The 19,035-nt window shown below is 44.1% G+C and overlaps 1 protein-coding gene and 1 long non-coding RNA gene across 3 annotated transcripts in view; both read right to left on the bottom strand.

Moving 5' to 3' along the window:
- COX4I1 (cytochrome c oxidase subunit 4I1) overlaps window positions 1–17,392 on the bottom strand; it is a 31,422-nt gene extending 14,030 nt beyond the window's left edge. The window contains exons 1-2 of one of the 2 annotated variants that reach the window (XM_085892485.1): window positions 17,234–17,392; window positions 3,189–3,270 (exon numbers count right to left, since the gene is read on the bottom strand). In XM_085892485.1, the coding sequence (XP_085748611.1) occupies window positions 3,189–3,267 (79 nt within the window). In that variant the 5' untranslated portion in view covers window positions 3,268–3,270; window positions 17,234–17,392. Of the gene's footprint in view, window positions 1–3,188; window positions 3,271–17,193 lie in introns of both variants that reach the window. The other variant, XM_085892484.1, reaches the window with a different exon arrangement.
- Window positions 525–3,182, bottom strand: LOC147021984 (uncharacterized). The gene is made up of 2 exons (XR_015061026.1): window positions 1,970–3,182; window positions 525–1,840 (listed from the first exon to the last, which is right to left on the bottom strand). It is a non-coding gene; the product is annotated as an uncharacterized LOC147021984 (long non-coding RNA).
- Window positions 17,393–19,035: the final 1,643 nt, after the last annotated feature.

Here is a 19,035-nt window from a genome sequence, read left to right as displayed (position 1 = left end):
CGGAGGGACGGAGGCATGGGGGAGCACAGAACAGAGAGACAGACGGTATGCGATGACAATATCTTATCTGGAATGTAAATTCCAGATATTCTTAAAAAATAAAAAATAAATTCCCCATGAGGAGGACTTGACATGTGCCAAGTTTCTATTTTTCCATGGAGCACTTTCAGAGATAGAGGTCCAAAGTTTTTCCTTTTTTCCAACATGGCTGCCACACCACATGACCTGCTATTATTAAAACATTCTTCACGAGTCGTCCAACCTATGGTAAAAATTTTGGCAATCGGATAATATAAGCAGTTGCAGAGAAGAGAGATAAAATAAGCACGTTTGGATGAACCACCCAAACACATAACGCCTCCATAGACTTCATCATCGAAGGCATAAAAACAAAAACAAACAAACAAAAAAACACCAACTGATTCATTCATCCCCACGCGTTTCCTTTTTGTAGGCCGTATGTTGGTGGGTTGTTTTTTTCCTTACCATTATCAAATTTGCTAAAATTTTTGCAAGTTTTAAAAATTCTTTTATTTCAGTCATGAGAATCTGAAACACAGACCAATAATTATTTTGCGGTACTTATAGGCCGAGCACTCGCACAAATGAAATCAATCTTGTCGATATGCAACTACGCTTGCTCATGCCGCACCGCACGCTCAGTGAATGTGATTTTCGAGACATGTGCATGTACGTACGTAATGTGTACAGTTAAGTTAATTAGCTAGCTGGCTGGCTCTAGCGTGTTTTATCGATCTCAAGAACAAACTTTCTTGGAAGCTTTAATTGAGCTACTGACGAAGCACATTACACCGAGGTCTTAAAATCATTTGTGTATGCATCCGGAAGGCTAGTAGAAATTCATGAAGCCATGGTAGGCTTGTACGGTGTTCAACAACCAAAATTCTAGGGGATATTTTCAACAAATTTGCAAATGGGGAGTTTGATCAGGAATCGCCCATCACTGACAACTACCAGACAGCTCAGGTCAGTCGTGCAAGTCTGCATATATCTAGTACCAGTTCAGTACGTACAGACGCACAGTGCAGCAGTGTGTCACTGCTGCAGTAAATGTTGACATATTGGGTGCATGACCAGCATCATTTTAATGGTATAGGGAATACATGTTGGTGATAGAAATTGACGTCTCAGGTATATGACAAACGTAAATTGTTTTGGTTAAATTAGATATCGATCTAGACCTATATTTTTTTTAATTTGAGATGTGCGTTTGTGCATGGTAGTCTCGAGCAATGCATACACAGGTGTGTGTGTGTGTGTGTGTGTGTGTGTGTGTGTGTGTGTGTGTGTGTGTGTGTGTGTGTGTGTGTGTGTGTGTGTGTGTGTGTGTGTGTGTGTGTGTGTGTGTGTGTGTGTGTGTGTGTGTGTGTGTGTGTGTGTGTGTGTGTGTGTGTTGCAGAAATAAGATTCCGATGGATGGCTATATTGTGGCCTGTACTAGATATAGTATAGGTCTAGGCCATGGGCGGCGGAACTGGAGGAGGGTGAGGGTGCTCTTTTGAACTTGCTAACCTGGGGACTAACTTGCTCTTTTGAATGTGATTTTAGTCATGCTGTGTCATTTTCATGTTCCAATCAGACAAACTATTCAGTGGGGATTCCTTTTTCAAAGACCTCCAGGGGAACAATGCTGCTCTCGATTATGATGTTTTGAACTTGAGCAACCTTAAGTGGAGAAAAGAAATAAGAAAATAATTGGACATGGTGCTCAACAGTGCTTTTAATGTGTTTTCGTCCCTCTGGTTAATACAGTTGTGAATCCACAATCCAGAGTGTGTTGGGATCAGGCACTGTGGTCATTTCAGATGTAATGGCCATCCTGGAAAAAAAAATCAAATAGTAAGACGCCCCCTCTTTTTTTTTTTGAAAAGCCCAGACGATAAACTAATAATTTATTTTACTTGGCCTTAGGGGCGATGCCAAACAATTCTCACTACAATTTACTCACTTCTAAAACGAATGCGCCATTTGTTCCAATTATGATCGGTCGTTTGGAATGAAACAAACAGACGTTCGATCTGTGAAAAGACACAGGATCAAAATCATAACCCTTTGGTTTTGAGCAAAGAAGTTCACTTCAGAACAGCAACCTCCAAACGTAGGAGGAAAAAATAATCTCAAACTAACACAAAATTTAAATTTGATCAACGGAAGGTTTATGAAGGAATGCGAACGGCCATGGCAAGAAAAGTGGAGTTGACATTTTGGGCATTTACTCTTTGTGGCAAGAGGATTCGACAAAGGGTGAACTCCCGAAACATCTGCTTCACCGTTTCTCATGGCAGTTGTAAAATCTTCGACAACCTTCAGTTGATGCAACTCGAATATTCGAATTGTCCACCGACAGATGCAGATAGACACCGACCTTCACCAGGCTCAGTGACGGAATGGTTAAAGTGTATGCTCGGAGTCTGGGAGGTCAGCACCTGGAATGCTGACATACCAAAAGACTAAGTGGCACATGCTGCTTCCTCGTTTTATGCTCAGCATTTTAAAAGGATACAGCAGGTTCAAACAACTATAGGTTGGTAATAGCACGGGCTTTGATCGGCCTAATGGCCTCCTCGTGTGTTGAAGTTCTTCATAAAAGAACGCCAAATACGCTTTCTCAAGCTTCTCTCTTCATCTTCATCTTTCTTTCCCAAGGGATGTAATTGCCCCATTCTACACTCCCAAGTTACCATATTTAAGGAGTGTTGACAAAATTGTACCAAATTGGTGAACACGACACATTCTTGTATTTATTTCCCTCTACTATTCAGTGATTAAAATCAATATATTCACATGAAATGTCATGCATATAAAGGATGGCCATTTCAGCGTTTCCATCTGACCACATAGCTCACAATGCTTGGGGATCCCAAGTTCAAATAACATGTTATGTCAATTTATCCACCCTCCACTATTCCTTCAAATTCATGCAATAGTTTGCTGACATTTCCCAATGACCTTTTTCCTCCATTTGACACGTGCACATTATTCCATAAACCTTCAAACTTTGAGAGCAAAATAAATAGAAAACATTTTGCACCCGTTATTCCCTTTTTCACAATAAAGGTTCTCGAAGAAGATCAAGAAGAAGAAGAAGAAGAAGAAGAAGAACACATTTCAACCTTGTTCTACGAGTTCCATAAATGTTCAAAATTTCCACATCCCGAGGGACTGACCATGTCCGTGAGAGAGGAGAGAGGAAGAAGCAGCAAAACCTCGCCGTCCAACAGCATGAATTGCCCGGCAAGCCAACATGATCTGCAGAAAATAAAATAAATTAAGCTATTATTGCAATTAGTAAGTCAGGATGCCTTGCAGAGAGGAGTTCGAGATGCTCGTACACCTCCTATATCAGATCTAGAGTTCTGATGTACAGATATCACAAGGAATAAATCATCTTACAATGGTACACAAAGCTGGGCCGGCAGACAAGTACACAAGAAGAATGCAAAACACATCATACTCCATCAATTAGGAGGCCAAATATATATATATATATATATATATATATATATATATATATATATATATATATATATATATATATATATATATATATATTATCCACAATTATCGATGTGTGTGTGTGTGTATATATATATATATATATATATATATATATATATATACACACATCGATTATATATAAATATATATATATATATATATATATATATATATATATATATATATATATATATATATATATATATATATATATATATATATATATATATATATATATATATATATATATGAACACATCTCGGACTCTCTGGAAAATCCTCTATTTCTCTTTGCCGACGACTCCACCCTCTGCCGTACCATCTGTCATCCCTCAGACCGGCAAGCAGCAGCTTCTTCACTCACTGCAGATCTGGATAAAATCACAAACTGGTCCAACACGTGGAACATGTCTTTCAATCCAGACAAATCTCACACTCTCACTATGTCTCTTCGAAAGGACCGTTTACAAAACCCCCCCATCCACTTTCTCAACAATCCTCTGGAAGAAGTCTTTTCTTTCAAGCTTCTGGGTCTCACTATCTGCCATGACCTTTCCTGGGAAAGTCACATTTCCAACCTCGCCTCAAAAGCCAGTCGCCGACTGGGAATCCTCCGTCGTGCCAAGTTCTTCCTCGGCCCTCTTGAGCTCCTGACCACTTACAAAGCTTTTGTCCGTATCCTGATGGAGTACTGCTCTCCCCTCTGGGCTGGTGCTCCTGCCTCCCACCTTTCTCGGCTTCACGCTGTCGAAACCAGGGCATTTAAGATCATCGGCATCTCCCGCAATGAAGCTGAGTCTTTGGGCCTCTCACTCAATCACCGCAGGTTGGTCGGTGGTCTTTCTGTCTTCTACCGACTCCTCTCCAGCCTTGCCCCCCCTGCTCTCTCTGCGATTTGTCCCCACCACATTTCCACAGGGCGCTCAAGGTCCGCCAACAACCCCCTTCTGGTAAAACTACCAAAATCAAGAATCACTGCTCATCTTCACTCTTTCATTCCTCTTATTTCCCGCCTTTGGAATAAACTTCCTCACTCTATTCTTTCCCATTCTTCCCTCCAGGCTTTCAAAACAGCTGTTCACCACCACCTCTTATCTTCCCCCATCCAAATCCTCGATCTTTTCTACCCCCGATAATCCACCGAAGCCCACTTCCTTCAATTCTCCTGCTTTCCTTCCTGAAAGTCCCTGAAATGTCCATCTTCTCTTCGCCATGTTCCCCGTCCCATCCCCATCCCTCTCCCTTCCACAGTTCACCTAATGTGTCTGTTCCCCACTGTTTTGTCCCTTCCACTCCCGCCCCTCTTGTCTCATGCCTCCTTGCTGTGAGTTGTGTGTTAGCTCTCATACGAGCCTCGACCAAGGTATACAAAAAAAAAAAAAAAAAATTAAACTTAAAAAAATTCAGGAAAAAAAACAACAAAAACAAACAATATATATATATATATATATATATATATATATATATATATATATATATATATATATATATATATATATATATATATATATATATATATATATATATATATAAAAATATATCGTATATATATATATATATATATATATATACATATTTCAAACAATCTTGTAAGATATGATTGGTTAGGTTTAAAAGCAATTGAAAACTGGAAGAGCACTCGGTAGAGTGCAGACATCCACTACGCAATGCCAATTTGCACGAGAACATATTGGGCCCAATACATTTTTGAAGCCCCATGCTATATATATATATATATATATATATATATATATATATATATATATATATATATATATATATATATATATATATATATATATATATATATATATATATATATATATATATATATATATATATATATATATATATATATATATATATATATATATCTTCTTCTTTCGGCTGCTCCCGTGAGGGGTCGCCACAGCGGATCATCCGTATGATCCGCAGAGTGATTTGGCACATGTTTTACACCGGATGCCCTTCCTGACGCAACCCTGGTCGCCTCTTACGACACAGGGATATGGTACACCTATTTTAACCGGGGTATACACTGGCCCAGTGTACTTGTCCTCATTTCGCCGACCTCGGAAAGATGACAGGCTGAGTCAACCCTCTGGTGTATTAATTCAGTGGCCCAACGGGGCTTGAACTCAGGACCTTTTGGATCCCAAGCCGCTGCCCTAACCACTGCGCCAACACCAGGCTTATAAAAACATCTGTTATCTATCTATTTATAATTCCAGCTGTGTGTGTGTGTGTGTATATGTGACCACTGTTTCTCGCCAACCACTGGTCTGATCTAATTGAAACTTGCCAGGTATATTGCTGGGGACCCGAGTATGTGCCTTTTCAAGGTTTGATATGAATCGGATAAGTGCTTCCCAAGTTATGGCCATTTATTTACCAGCCAATGACAGGACACGTTGCTGCGTAGGCGTGGCCGATGCGCCATTGAGTTACCAATCACAGGACACGTTGCTGCGTAGGCCGGTGCGCGGCCGGCCGACGATGACGTCACGTGCCGTGCCGGTTACGATGGGGATTGGTGCTTTAGTTACCGTGGCGTAGGAGTGGCAATGGTCAATGGCAGCGAATGTCATGGCAAGCAAAGACAGGGAGGTAAACTTTATTTTAATTTGGATTTTAATTAACTCTGTGTGCGTAAGTATCACAGCAGTTGTTACTTCAATGCAAGCGATAATTCGTGGAATGCATGTGAACATTCCGTACGGGCACACACCACTTCCGGATAGTGATGACAGTGTATTCTCATAATTTCTCGATTTCTTATGCACATTTATAGATAAACACAATGCCCCAATCCAGTCGTCGCTTACGAGAGTGAAGGAACGGCCTGTGTAGTTTTTTGAAAGTTATTTTTTTTTTTTTTTTTTTTTTTCTCTTCTCTTCTCTTTGCGTTTTTCCTTGCGATGACATTGCGAAAAGGCAAAATACGTTGGCGCTAATTGAATAATTGGCCATTAAAACTAAATTGCGAATAATCGTAACTGCGATACGCGAACTTCCGGGCCACGCACGTATGGGCACGAGAGAGAGCGAAGGAACGGCCTGTGTAGTTGTTTCTGGCTCGCGGTTTTAAATATATACATTTTTTTTGTGCACGTACGGCCACGCACGTAACGGGCACATTCTCGTAACAGTGAAAGATCAAAATACAGGAAAAACAGTTTATATGGTAAATCACCAAAATATCCAAAAGGAAAGTGCATTCCTCGCCCTGCGCCACCTTTTCACGCACAACATTGATCAACACCTCATTACGTATTTATATCATCCAACTGCATTCAACCCACTTCATCGTGCTCCATCTCCACCTCGAGCGGAGTACAAACCCACGACTCGGAGGAAATCCCTTCCATTTTCAGAACTTCTCCCTCGTGAACTTTCATAACAAACAAAACATTCCAAAAACATTCGTCCACTTGAGGTTTTGTTTTTGTTGTTCTTAAAGAAAGAAAATGAAGCACCCTCTCCTCCACCCCCCCCCTACCCATCACGTTTTTGACATTATGTGGGGTGGTTCAATGCATGCAGCTTTGTCCTTCGGTCAAATTTAAATTGCCAAAGTGCACTGCGCTCATGCTCGCCGATTACCGAGACGCCACCATCCCGATTTCAATTCAAATATCTCGTCAATAAAGAAACATGGATCAACGGTGGGAATGCGCAAATCTTCATTCTTTTACAAAGGCGGATGTTACCGAAACGCCAAAAATGGTCATGGCAGAAATAACATCACCTGCAGTGGTAGCCTGTATTACAACTCATCTTACTTTATCTTCGGACATCGAGTACAATATGTTTTGATGTGATTAAGAAAAATTATGAAGTGAATTTCCAAGAATGGTCCGCAGTGCATTGCCCATCAAAGGTGGGCCGAAAAGGCCGTTTCATAGACAGGGCATTCAACCCGCCAGTTAATTAAATCAGTCTTGACTTCAGCTCAAGATATGACGTGCTTTGTGGTGTCCGAGGTGCAGCGGAACATGGAGAGCGAGAGCGTAGCAGTAACTCCGCTTTATTGCACGTCCAGATGTACATCTCTGCCACCCCCAGCGGGCGAGTCATGATATACGAAAACCCAATCACGTGATACAGCACACTCCTCCCCTCGTAAAATGACAATTCAAATGATGAAATGACAATTATAACATGACTAAACGAAACCAATCAACATTCAAAATCCTCCAAGTACCGCGGCAGTCTCCCGATCTGTCTCGGACGGGCAGCGACGCCAGACGGCCCGGGCTCAGACGCCTCCCGGCTAGGTCGAGGTGATACCCTCGCCGGACTTGCCCCATCCGCAACAACAACCGCCCCTGGCCGACAAGCTTGTTCGTCGTCCTCGAGCAGGACTGGATCAGGTGAACAACCCGCGGGCGTCGGCACGTCCGGCCCTGGCGATACAACGTCTGGCCACGGCGACATCACAGGTGGGGGTCCCACATCGCTCGGCACCGGGGGGGGGGGGCGGTGACGCTGAACAGCGATCATGCATTTGGTCCACGTGCCGCTTCCACACCTCCCCACCATCAGTCCGCACCATGCAATTCGCCGGCCCCAGTACCACAGAGACCACAGCCGGCACCCATTTGGAACCGTGGAAATAATCGCGCACCATTACCCGCTGTCCCACATCAAAACCACGCAGCAGCGTCGGGCACGACACCGCCCCACTCACCGACCCTCCAGGTCGCAGCAAATCCAGTCTGGACCGCAATGCCCGTCCATAGAGACGAATGGCAGGAGAATTGCCCGTGACAGGACGAATAGCGTTCCTGTATTGGAGCAAAAAAGACATCGCCCACCGTCTGCACAGGTTCAACACCCCCCCCCCCCCCTGCGCAAAGCCCGTTTCAACATCTTAACAAACGACTCCGCCTGCCCATTCATCGCAGAACGATACAGTGCGGACCCTAGATGTCAAATACCATTTTGACGCATAAACTCAAATACACCTGCGATGAACTGCGGACCGTTATCAGAGACCAGAACCTTGGGTAATCCTTTATTAGCAAAGATCGTCCGCAGTTTTTCTACTGTAATGTTTGCTGATGTATGCTGCATTACGACAACCTCCGGCCATTTAGAGAATGCATCGATCACAATCAAAAACATTTTGCCATTAACCGGCCCTGCAAAATCCACATGGACCCTCTGCCAGGCCCTGTCTGGGTAGGCCATAGCCCCGACGCGGGTTATCAGCATCTGTTTGACACGTTGCGAAACGCTTAACCAACTGCTCAATGTCTTTGTCCAACCCCGGCCACCACAACAGGCTACGAGCAAGACTCTTGGTCTTCACGACGCCAAGGTGACTGACATGCAGTTCTTCCAAACACCGCTGCCTGAACTTCGGTGGAATCACCGCCCTCATTCCCCACAAAACGCACCGTTGGACCAACGACAGCTCCAATGCGCGCGACGCGAAAGGCTGAAATGCCGGTGTTGAAGGTAGATCACTCCAATTCCCCGTAGAAATCGCCTGGACGACACGGGCGAGCACTGGATCATGAGCAGATTCCACCGCGACCTGTTTGGCCGTGATCAGCCCGCTTTGGACCTGGCCCAGCGCGAAAACATCAACCCGGTCGGCCGACTCAGACGCAGCTGGACCCTCCGCGCAAGGCAAGCGCGAGAGCCCGTCGCAGCCAGCATGCTTTTCGGTGCTCCAGAACTGAATATCGTAATCGTAAGCAGCAAGAAACAGACACCACCGCTGTATCCGCACGGCCGCTACCACCGGTACCCCGCGTTCGGGTCTCAGGATGAATTGAAGTGGTTTGTGATCCGTCTGCAAAGTGAAATGCCGCCCCAGGAGGTATTGATGAAACCTCCGCACACCCCAGACGAGGCTGAGAGCCTCGCGCTCGATCTGGGCATATTCCCGCTCTGCTGGGGACAGGGTCCGGGATGCAAAACAAACAGGCCGCTCGGAACTATCGTCCATCCTGTGGGAGAGCACCGCCCCGATGCCATATGCAGAGCTGTCACATGCCAATAAGAGCGGACGTGCAGGCTCGTAGTGCACGAGGACCGTATCCTCTGTGAGCAGCCGCTTGACGCGGTCGAACGCCGCCTGGTGTGCAGGCCCCCAGGCCCAGCGCTCGTCCTTCCTGAGCAACCGCGTTAACGGCGCAAGCTGTGAGCTGAGCCCGCGCACGAACCTTTGGTAATACTGGGCCATGCCAATGAACGAGCGCAGCTGCGTCTTGTCGCGAGGCGGTGGCATGTGCTGAATTGCCTCCACCTTCTGAGGGCCTTTCAACAGCCCATCCGGCGTGATGATGTGCCCAAGGAATTCCAAGCGCTGCTTGAAGAACGCGCACTTGTCTCTGTTCAAGCGCAGGCCGCACGCTTCTAGCTTCGTCAGCACTTGGGCAATGTTCGCAAGATGCTCGTCCGCCGTTTTCTGCGCAATGAGCATATGGTCCAGGTAGGTTTAAGCGGGCAGGCCAATGCAAACCTGATCCATGGCTTTCTGCCACAAGGCCGGGGCCGAAGCAATCCCAAAATAGTCGGGTATATCGATAGAGCCCTTGACACGTGTCGATTGTCAAAAGGTCGCTACTCCCGGGATCCATTGGCAAGTGAAAATATGCATCACGCAGATCAAGCTTCGTGAAGTATTGACTCCCCGCCAATCGTGCATATATTTCATCGATTGACGACAGTGGATATTGCTCCACGCTGAGCCCCAGGTTAACCGTGGACTTGAAGTCCCCGCACAATCGGACGTCTCCATTCCGTTTCAGCAACGTGACGACCGGGGTGGCCCAATCTGAGTAAGACACCCGTTCGATCACTCCACAGGCCTCCAGCCTATACAGTTCACCCTTGACCTTGTCCCGCAGGGCATACGGCACCGGTCGTGGTTTAAAAAAACGAGGAACCACCCCCTCCTTCAGGAAGAGCTTTGCCTGCACGTCCTTGAGTTTCCCAAGGTCGTTGCAAAACAAACCTTGATGTCTTTGAAGAATCTTCTCCAACTGATCCTCCCATCGGCTCAGCACGGGTTGCACAAGGTGAACGGCGGCCCAGTCTAGCCTGATGCGGGTCAGCCAGTCTCGGCCGAGGAGAGACGGACCCCTCCCTCGCACGACGTACAACGGAAGCCCGGCGACCTGGCCTTGGTACCGCACAGACACGTCTGCCATCCCGACTGGCGTTATCTTCTCGCGGGTGTACGTGAACAGTGTGAGGTCCGACCTGATAAGCTTCAGGTCGTTGAGTCTACGCGCGGTCTGTTCGCCAATGATCGACACCACCGCTCCCGTATCAACCTGAAACGTGATCGGCCTGTTGTTCACTTCGACTTCCACAGTCATCGGGTGCGCCGCCGCAGGGCCAATCAAAAACAGGCCCATCAACGGCTGCCGGTTTCGCCCCGGGTCGCCTCGCACATCGCCTTCCATGACCTTAACGGTGGCCAACGCCCCTCGGCACACACGCTTCAGATGATCCACCTTGGGACGTTCACATTTTGATGCCGTGGAGACCAAAGCTACACCGAATCACTAACAATCCTTTGCTCTAACTCAGTCCATCTGGGTGTTGCAGAGGTAGCACACTCATCTCCAAGCTGTCAAGCTTGGAGTCGAGTTCAAATCCCGACCTGACGATAAACTGTCAGATTGCTGTTTCGCAGAAAGGGCGTTGTATCACCAAGTGTGCTGGTCTTTGGACGGACGTTAAGCTGAGTCTATCATCCGCCAGCATTCATTGGTGGAGGTTAAAGATCCGGCCGTGTCTTTTGCAAAGAGCAGTTATTGTCGGCATCCTGAACAGATTACACATTCCTTCCCCAATCACGTTCAGTTTAAACATCAGGCCTGGTCAGCAAATTTGTGAAAGACTTGGGCCAAAATATATGTTCCCCTGTTGGCCCAACAAGCTGAGAATAAATTGGGGTGCCAACAGCAGCAACAGCAATTGCAGAGTCTTCCTCCTCAACTACATCACATCTGTTAATGCATCTAATCTGACTTTTACCACCATACACAGCCTCCATGCCTGGTATTGGCTTCATGGTTAGGGTTGTGGGCTTGGGATCCTAGGATCCTGAGTTGAAATCCCACTTGGTATTGAATTAATACCAGGTGGGGTTGACTGCCCGTCATCCTTCCGAGGTCGGCAAAACGAGTTCCAGCCTGCTGGTATCCTGTGTTGGAGTGGCGACCCGTCCAGGATTGCACCCAATAGCCAAGGAGACTGCTTTGGCAGCAACAACGCTCTGCACAGAGTATGGTCCCAATGGATGGATGGATGGATGGATGGATGGATGGATGGATGGATGGATGGACCCAACCTCCAAATATCACACACATTCAACCAGAAATCCATTTTGCTGGCCCTGCCCAAATCCAAGCAAGCTTTCTGCTTCTCTGCACTTTGTATACCTGTTCTCTTAATTGATGGAAGTCTACATCTGTCCTCTTCTGTTCTGCCATCAATCTTTCAAGGTGGCAGCTCATTGCTTTTCCATGATGACAGCCTGAAGCACCAACAATCTGGCTCTTCAACCTGTTCTTGGTTTTGTTTTATTACCTCTGCCACCGAAGGTGAAGGAGGTTATGTCTTCACTACTTTCTGTATGTCTGTTTGTGTGCAGGATATCTCAAAAAGTTGTAGACAGATCCGGATGCAATTTTGTGGACAGGTTCGGTGTGTGACAAGGACAAACTGATTGGAGTTTGGTAAAGATCCGGATCCGGCGACTTGAATTTTTTAAGTGATTCATCACCATTGAGAGATTGGGCCAAAAATGATAAATGGTACTATCTCAAAAAGTTGTGGACGGATTCAGGAGAAACTTGGACACATTGGGTATGTGACAAGGAAGAATTGGTTCAATTTTGATGAAGATCCGAATCCGGATCTGGATTTGATGATTATTTAATTCTCAAGTGATTCTTCACCATCGAGAGATAAGGCCAAAAACGATATATACCATGATCTCAAAAATGTATTGGGTCAGATATGTTCTCGTGGATCAGGCATTACGTGGCAGCGGTATGTGCTCTACAGAGTACCCTTGTTATCCCACCCCCTGGAGGGAGGGAGCGGGATATTGTAATCGTCCGGTTTGTTTGTCTGTTTGTTTGTTGGCAACTTTACGGCAAAACGGCTTTTGCAAACACTATCAAATTTAATCCACAGGTGGGCAATGAACCTTGGATGACCCCATTAACCTTTGGGTGCAATTGTATCAAATGTCAAGGTCAAGGTCACGAAAAGGTAAAAATCGTTTTTCACTCATAACTTCGTCAAAAATGATCTGATTTACTTCAAACTAAGCTTATAGTGAACCTTATTCTATTTGTCACTTATAGTCCTTCCCATTCCTTAAGTGAAAAATGCATATTTATGAGGATCGGTAGGGTCCGAAGTTTTGGGGGGGGGGCATGGTCATCGGTCAAAATTACAAATTTTCCATTAAAACTAAAACATGGTTACAAAAATACAACTTTACGGGAAAACAGCTGGCTCAAACACTGTGAAATTGTATCCACAGGTGGGTAATGAACCTCGGACGATCCCATTACGTCAAAGGTCAAGGTCAGGTCACGAAAAGGTGAAAATCGTTTTTCACTCACAACTTCGTCAAAAATGATCCGATTTACTTCAAACTAAGCTTATAGTGAAACTTCGTCAAAATGGTTTAATTGACTTCAAAGCAAGACTAAAATTTTCCTTAAAATCAACATTCAGGTTAAGGATGTATCAAATTTAAATTTGATCCCCAAAATAACTTTATGCCTTAAATGGGCAGGATTTGTTGTGCCTGGCACCACTTGTAGTTTTTATTTGTTATTTTGTCAAACATCCCAGGAAAAAAAAGTTTAAATATATATACATTTAAGAAAATAAAAATAAAAATAAAAAAGTGGTGCCAGGCACTTGTTTAAGTTCAAATCCCACCCATTTAAGGCATAAAGTTATTTTGGGGATCAAATTTAAATTTGATACATCTTTAAACTGAATGTTGATTATAAGGAATAGAATAAGGAATATTTTAGTCTTAGTTTGAAAAAAATTAAACCATTTTTGACGAAGTTATGACCGTAAAACGATTCACCTTTCAAGGCCACGTAAGGTCAAAGGTCATGGTGTCAAATGAAAGCCAATAAAGGACTTGATACATGTCTTCCATCGTAAACACGCACATTCCTAACCTTTTTTGATTTATAATGGAAAATATGTAATTTTGACCGATGACCATGACCCCCAAAACTTCGGACCCTTCCGATCTTCACAAATATGCATTTTTCACTATAGGAACAGGTAGGATTACAAGTGACAAATAGAATAAGATTCACTATAAGCTTAGTTTGAAGTAAATCAGATCATTTTTGACGAAGTTATGAGCAAAAAACGATTTTGATCTTTTCGTGACCTTGACCTTTGATCCAAATGGACCCAAAAATTAATGGGGTCGTCCAAGGTTCATTGCCCACCTGTGGATTAAATTTGATAGTGTTTGCTAAAGCCGTTTTTCCGTAAAGTTGCTAACAGACAGACAAACAAACAAACAAGCAGTCATAGACTGGTACTTACGAAATCGTCAACTTAACTTCTGACCTTGTCGAATAAAAGCTGTCTCTAGAGAAGGTAACAACGCAAACCAGAAGTTTCTACGATGATTCTGTACCAAACCATCAAAAATCGAATGTTTGACCTCACTGTGACCTTGACCTTTGACCGATTTTGACCAAAATCTATTCAGCGCCAGCCATCACCCTCCTGAATCACGTGGTGTAATTTGACATTGGTAGCTTCTTCAGTTCTCGAGTTATCGTGCCCACAAACAAACACACAAACACACACACAAATAGAGGACGGAAGTGATCAATATACTTACGAAATCTTTAGATTTCGTAAGTAACAAACCGGACGATTAGAATATCTCGCTCCCTCCCTCCGGGTGGTGGGATAATAAAATCGCATCCATGTCTGAAGGAAGCAGTGCAGTGAAGCGGCTGCACCGCTTAAAAAGTCACCCCATGAGGGACTGAGAGTTACTTCCCCAACAGGCAGTGTGACATTAATGTCCTGATGCAAACTAAACACAAAAAAACCTCAACACAATAATTACGAAACAAAACATAAAAGGAAACACAGCAGGTTAGAAAGGTGGTTCTTCTTCTTCTTCTTCGTCTTCTTCTTCTTCATTTTTAAAGGATGGAAGGACATACCAAATATTGAAGTGGTTTACACCACTTTAAAAAATCCATATCTTCATGTATGATTCTCTCAATCGATCATTTTCCCCAATGTTGAGATTGTGTTTTAGAACTTGTACTGTGTAGCCGCAGCAGTGAGAGCTGTGCTACCGCGTTTCATTCACTACCGCTTTCTGTTTCTGTGTGTGATATGTGAACATACTGATCTGTGTACACGTCCGTGTCCAAGTTCCATCGCAGCCGCTGCAGTAAAATTCAGTTCACGCTTCGCATTAAAATGATGCAAAATACAACTGGTTTTAAAACGAGCAAATTGCGCAAAACGCAACAAATCATTTTCACGATTGAAGATTCATTTTTTAAGATGGTTTTCATCCGTTTACAAATTCGGATGGCAACAGCTCTTGATGAGTGACGTTCTCTCCGATTTCACGAGTGGGGAGTTGGACCAGGGAGTGCTGGTGTGTCCACATCCCACGAATGCAAATCTTTGTTTTAAATGTTTATTGTAGATCTGTATAGAAAGATGGCATAGCCAATCATTTTAATATGCACAAAGTGTGTAGGTTTTTTTTGTATTTCACCATACATTTATTATATATTTGTTTAGAACTCTGGCTTGTATTTTTAATAGGGTTAGTGAGTACGTACGTGACGGGTCACGTATACGACCCACGTCATATTTGCTTGGGGAATACAAAAAACTGGCATGTCTGGAAGTTTAAAAAAAAAATTGGTGTTTGTTACTAAAATCTGGTGGCCATTCTGAAAAAAAATAAATAACAACAAAACAACATATAAAAAAGGTTCTCCTTCCTTTTAAAAAACAAAAATAATAATCTGGACAATCAACTTATTTTTCTTTTTTATTATTTGGTCTTAAAATCAATGTCCGATTTCTGATGTACAAACACTTTGGAAGCATCTTAATATAATGCAGCTATGGAGTAGGTTACGTACTCGATAGCTGCATTACATGATGTGGTTGTGGTATGTACGTATGTAGCTGAAATAGTGCCCCTGGTGGTGTGTGCTAACCCAGAAGTGGATGGGAAACTGAAGCTAGAATTCAATTATTGTAAAGATAAATGTGCACACAAAATAATTTAATTTAAAATAAATAAAATAATGCAGCTATCACAGAACATGGATTCTGTTATCGTACTTAAATGATTCTGTGATGCAAGAATAGTACTTAAATGCCCAACGTAGACAGGCCTTCACCTCGTAAATAAAATTATCAGTGGATAGGGGATTTGCTCACAATTTTCAGGACATCTAAAAAAAAAAAAAAGAGAAATTGATTAACAACTCTGTACTGTATACATATACATAACACTAGTGTACTGTAAACAAAACACTGAAAAATAAGTTCTAAGGCCTCGGTCGACCCACATACACTCAACAGTGTAGTAAGGTGAAGTGCATTATATTAGTTAGAGGTCGAAGTTATTGAAGTGGAGTACTAGTTATGTCGTTTTGAAATGTGAATGTCTACCAATTACGTACCATTGCAACGTACATTCCTCGACCGATACATGAATGTCCAATCAAAAACTTTTCATTTCTTGTCCCCCACAATAAAACGAGCTCCGTCCGACCAATCCTATTACACGGATGTTATTCCTCATCACCACCCAAAAGGGTGGAGAACCTCGAGTATCAGCTCCTCGTTTATAAATTAGATTCCGTACTCCATCCCAGCCTGCACCACACACCACACAAACATCCACCAAGCAGGTGTTTTTACCTGCTGCCACCGAAGGTGGAAGGATGCTCTGGTTTCAACCCCCCCTCCCCCCCACCCCGTCTGTGTGCAGAATATCTCTAAAAGTTGTGGACGGATTCGGATGAAATTTGATGGTGAGGTTGGGAGTGTCACAAGGACGCACCGATTCGATTCTGGGGAAGATCCGATTCCTGATCCGGATACGATAATTATTTAATAATTAAAGTGATTCTTCACCATTGAGAGATCGGGGCCAAAAACGATTATACATTACAAGAGATCTGAAACATGTATTGGGCCCGATACGTTCTCGTGGATCAGGTATTACGTGGCGGAGGTTCGGTGTGTACTCCACCGAGTACCCTTGTTACGACGTGCGACGGTCATACTCGCTTCCCTCCGCACGTTGTGGACAAACAGAACGTGTTATTCAAGTCTGAGGCGGAAGCGATCCGCCGCTCGAACAACCATTACCTCAGCTGAAGGTCAATGGATTCCAGACGTGTCCCGACATTGTTAAATACATAAAACATTTACAAAAACCCCCCACGGACCTACATATGACAGTTTTAAACGGAAGAGGCGCCGATGAAATGTTCACCTTTCGCTCTCACCTCAACATGGGCCTCATACAAGGCTCAAACGATTGAATCACGAAAATTTTTAAAAATTTATTAATTTTAATTTTAATCATACAAACGGCGAATACTCGAGCGAGAAATTAACACGACAGATAAATGTATCGGACACCTACCGCGAAGCACAAGGTGACAGGACAATGGGCCTTTCCTCACCTTCAATCCAACTGAGCCCCTCCCCGGAAACTGTCAACGTCGATGTCGCCTTGAGGTGTTTCAATTCTTGGTTTTTAAAAAATAATTCTCTTTAAATACGAGCAAATTACACGTTTATTTCAGGATCACTTCACCGAAGATAACGAACGACATCTGAACAAAACAATAAACCCCCCCTCAAAAAAAAAAAATCAATGCATATCCATACACCGCCTAAATACGTGGTCGGAGTAAGATTAACTTGTAGCATTCTTCTATCGACATTATTCTGAACAAGAGGTAATAGTAGTGTACCTAAGTATAAACTTCTGCTTTATTAGTGCCCAGTGACGTCAACACGCCGTCTCGCCTTTAACGTAACTTCAGTCGAAGGGGTCTCCATCCGTGCTGCGGTGCAAGAGGAACCTTTTCACAGCTCCGCCCCCCTGTATCCTGGCTCCGCCCCCCTGTATCCTGGCTCCGCCCCCCTGTATCCTGACTCCGCCCCCTTGTATCCTGACTCCGCCCCCTGTATCCTGACTCCGCCCCCTTCGTTCTCGCCCCTCCCTCTCCACCAAAGAAAATCTTCGATTTATTTGAAACTATTTATACGGCAAAACTCGCAAGATATATTATATTTCAAACAACTTGAATGCAAATTCACGCAAAGCATTAATAGCTCATGTACATTCTCACGAATGTTCGTCTGAAGGCGATTTGTTGAGGTTGCCGGCGACAACTCACCCACTCTTTACGAAAGACCTTCAACGACCACCAACCAACTCGAGTTGTGGAAAAACAGAAACATGTTCCATTTTATAACAATGTTGAACTCGGTTGTGCAGCATGGCATTATTGAGGGCACGATCATCCTGCAATTTAAGTTTCCCATTGCAGACAGCTCGGTGGTCTCTGCCATCTCCATGCTTTGTCCCCCCCCCCCCCACCCAAGGTCCACCATCAACCTCCTTAACTGGTGAAACTCCCAAAATCCAGAATCACTGCTCACCTCCACTCATTCATTCCTCTTTCCCCCACATGTGGAGCCAACTTCCACGTTCTCTTCAATCCCAGTCTTCCCTCCAAGTCTTCAAGACTGAGATTCACCACTATCTCAGATCATAACCCAAACAAAACCATGATCTTTTCTACCCCCATTCACCCGACGTCATTCCAAATTTGCTGTTCTTCCTTCCTCAGTGTTTGCTTCTTGTCCACCCCGAGCATCCCCCGTTCCCCCCTTTCCTCCCCACACCTATTTGTCCAAGTCTCCCTCTATTTTATCCTTCAACCCTGCTGTTAGTGTTTCCCCCCTCTCGATGCTGTTTATTTTGACCTGCGATGTTACCTTTTAGTTTGTGTGTTGTCCTCGTCCACTCATTCATGACATGATTTTCAAAATGATGTAAACCACCCCAGAATGCTCGGTGGATATGTGCACAAACCCCGGGAAACGGTGTTTGGGACAATATTAAGTATATATTATTGTGTGCAAGTTAAGGATTGTTACCTAAAATGACTCACAAAGCTTCCAAAGGAAACTGAAAAGAGTTGGAAACGTCCCTGCGAGAAAGAGGCCTGCCTCTGCACAACGAAAGAGTTGGAGAACTTTCTGAACTCACCCAAAAAAGCTGATAGCTTGCAGCTCCCCATACTAAAAAACATCCCGTGGACATGGGTCGGCACAAGGCTGAAGGTTCTTCGATTGGCGCGTTCTACCCAAACCTTCAACCATCCCTGCCAGCAAGTGGACTCTGGACCTTGTGGGATTACCTCGTGTGAAGTTGGCAGGTTCGGTGAGTCTGCAATTGGAAAGCTGATGC

Source organism: Eptatretus burgeri, chromosome 8 (genome assembly GCF_056783735.1).
Source record: "Eptatretus burgeri isolate ZD-2024b chromosome 8, Ebu_testis_v1, whole genome shotgun sequence".
Taxonomy (NCBI): Eukaryota; Metazoa; Chordata; class Myxini; order Myxiniformes; family Myxinidae; genus Eptatretus; species Eptatretus burgeri.
The sequence above is the reverse complement of the archived record's forward strand: the minus strand, read 5'-3'. Positions and strand labels throughout refer to the sequence as shown.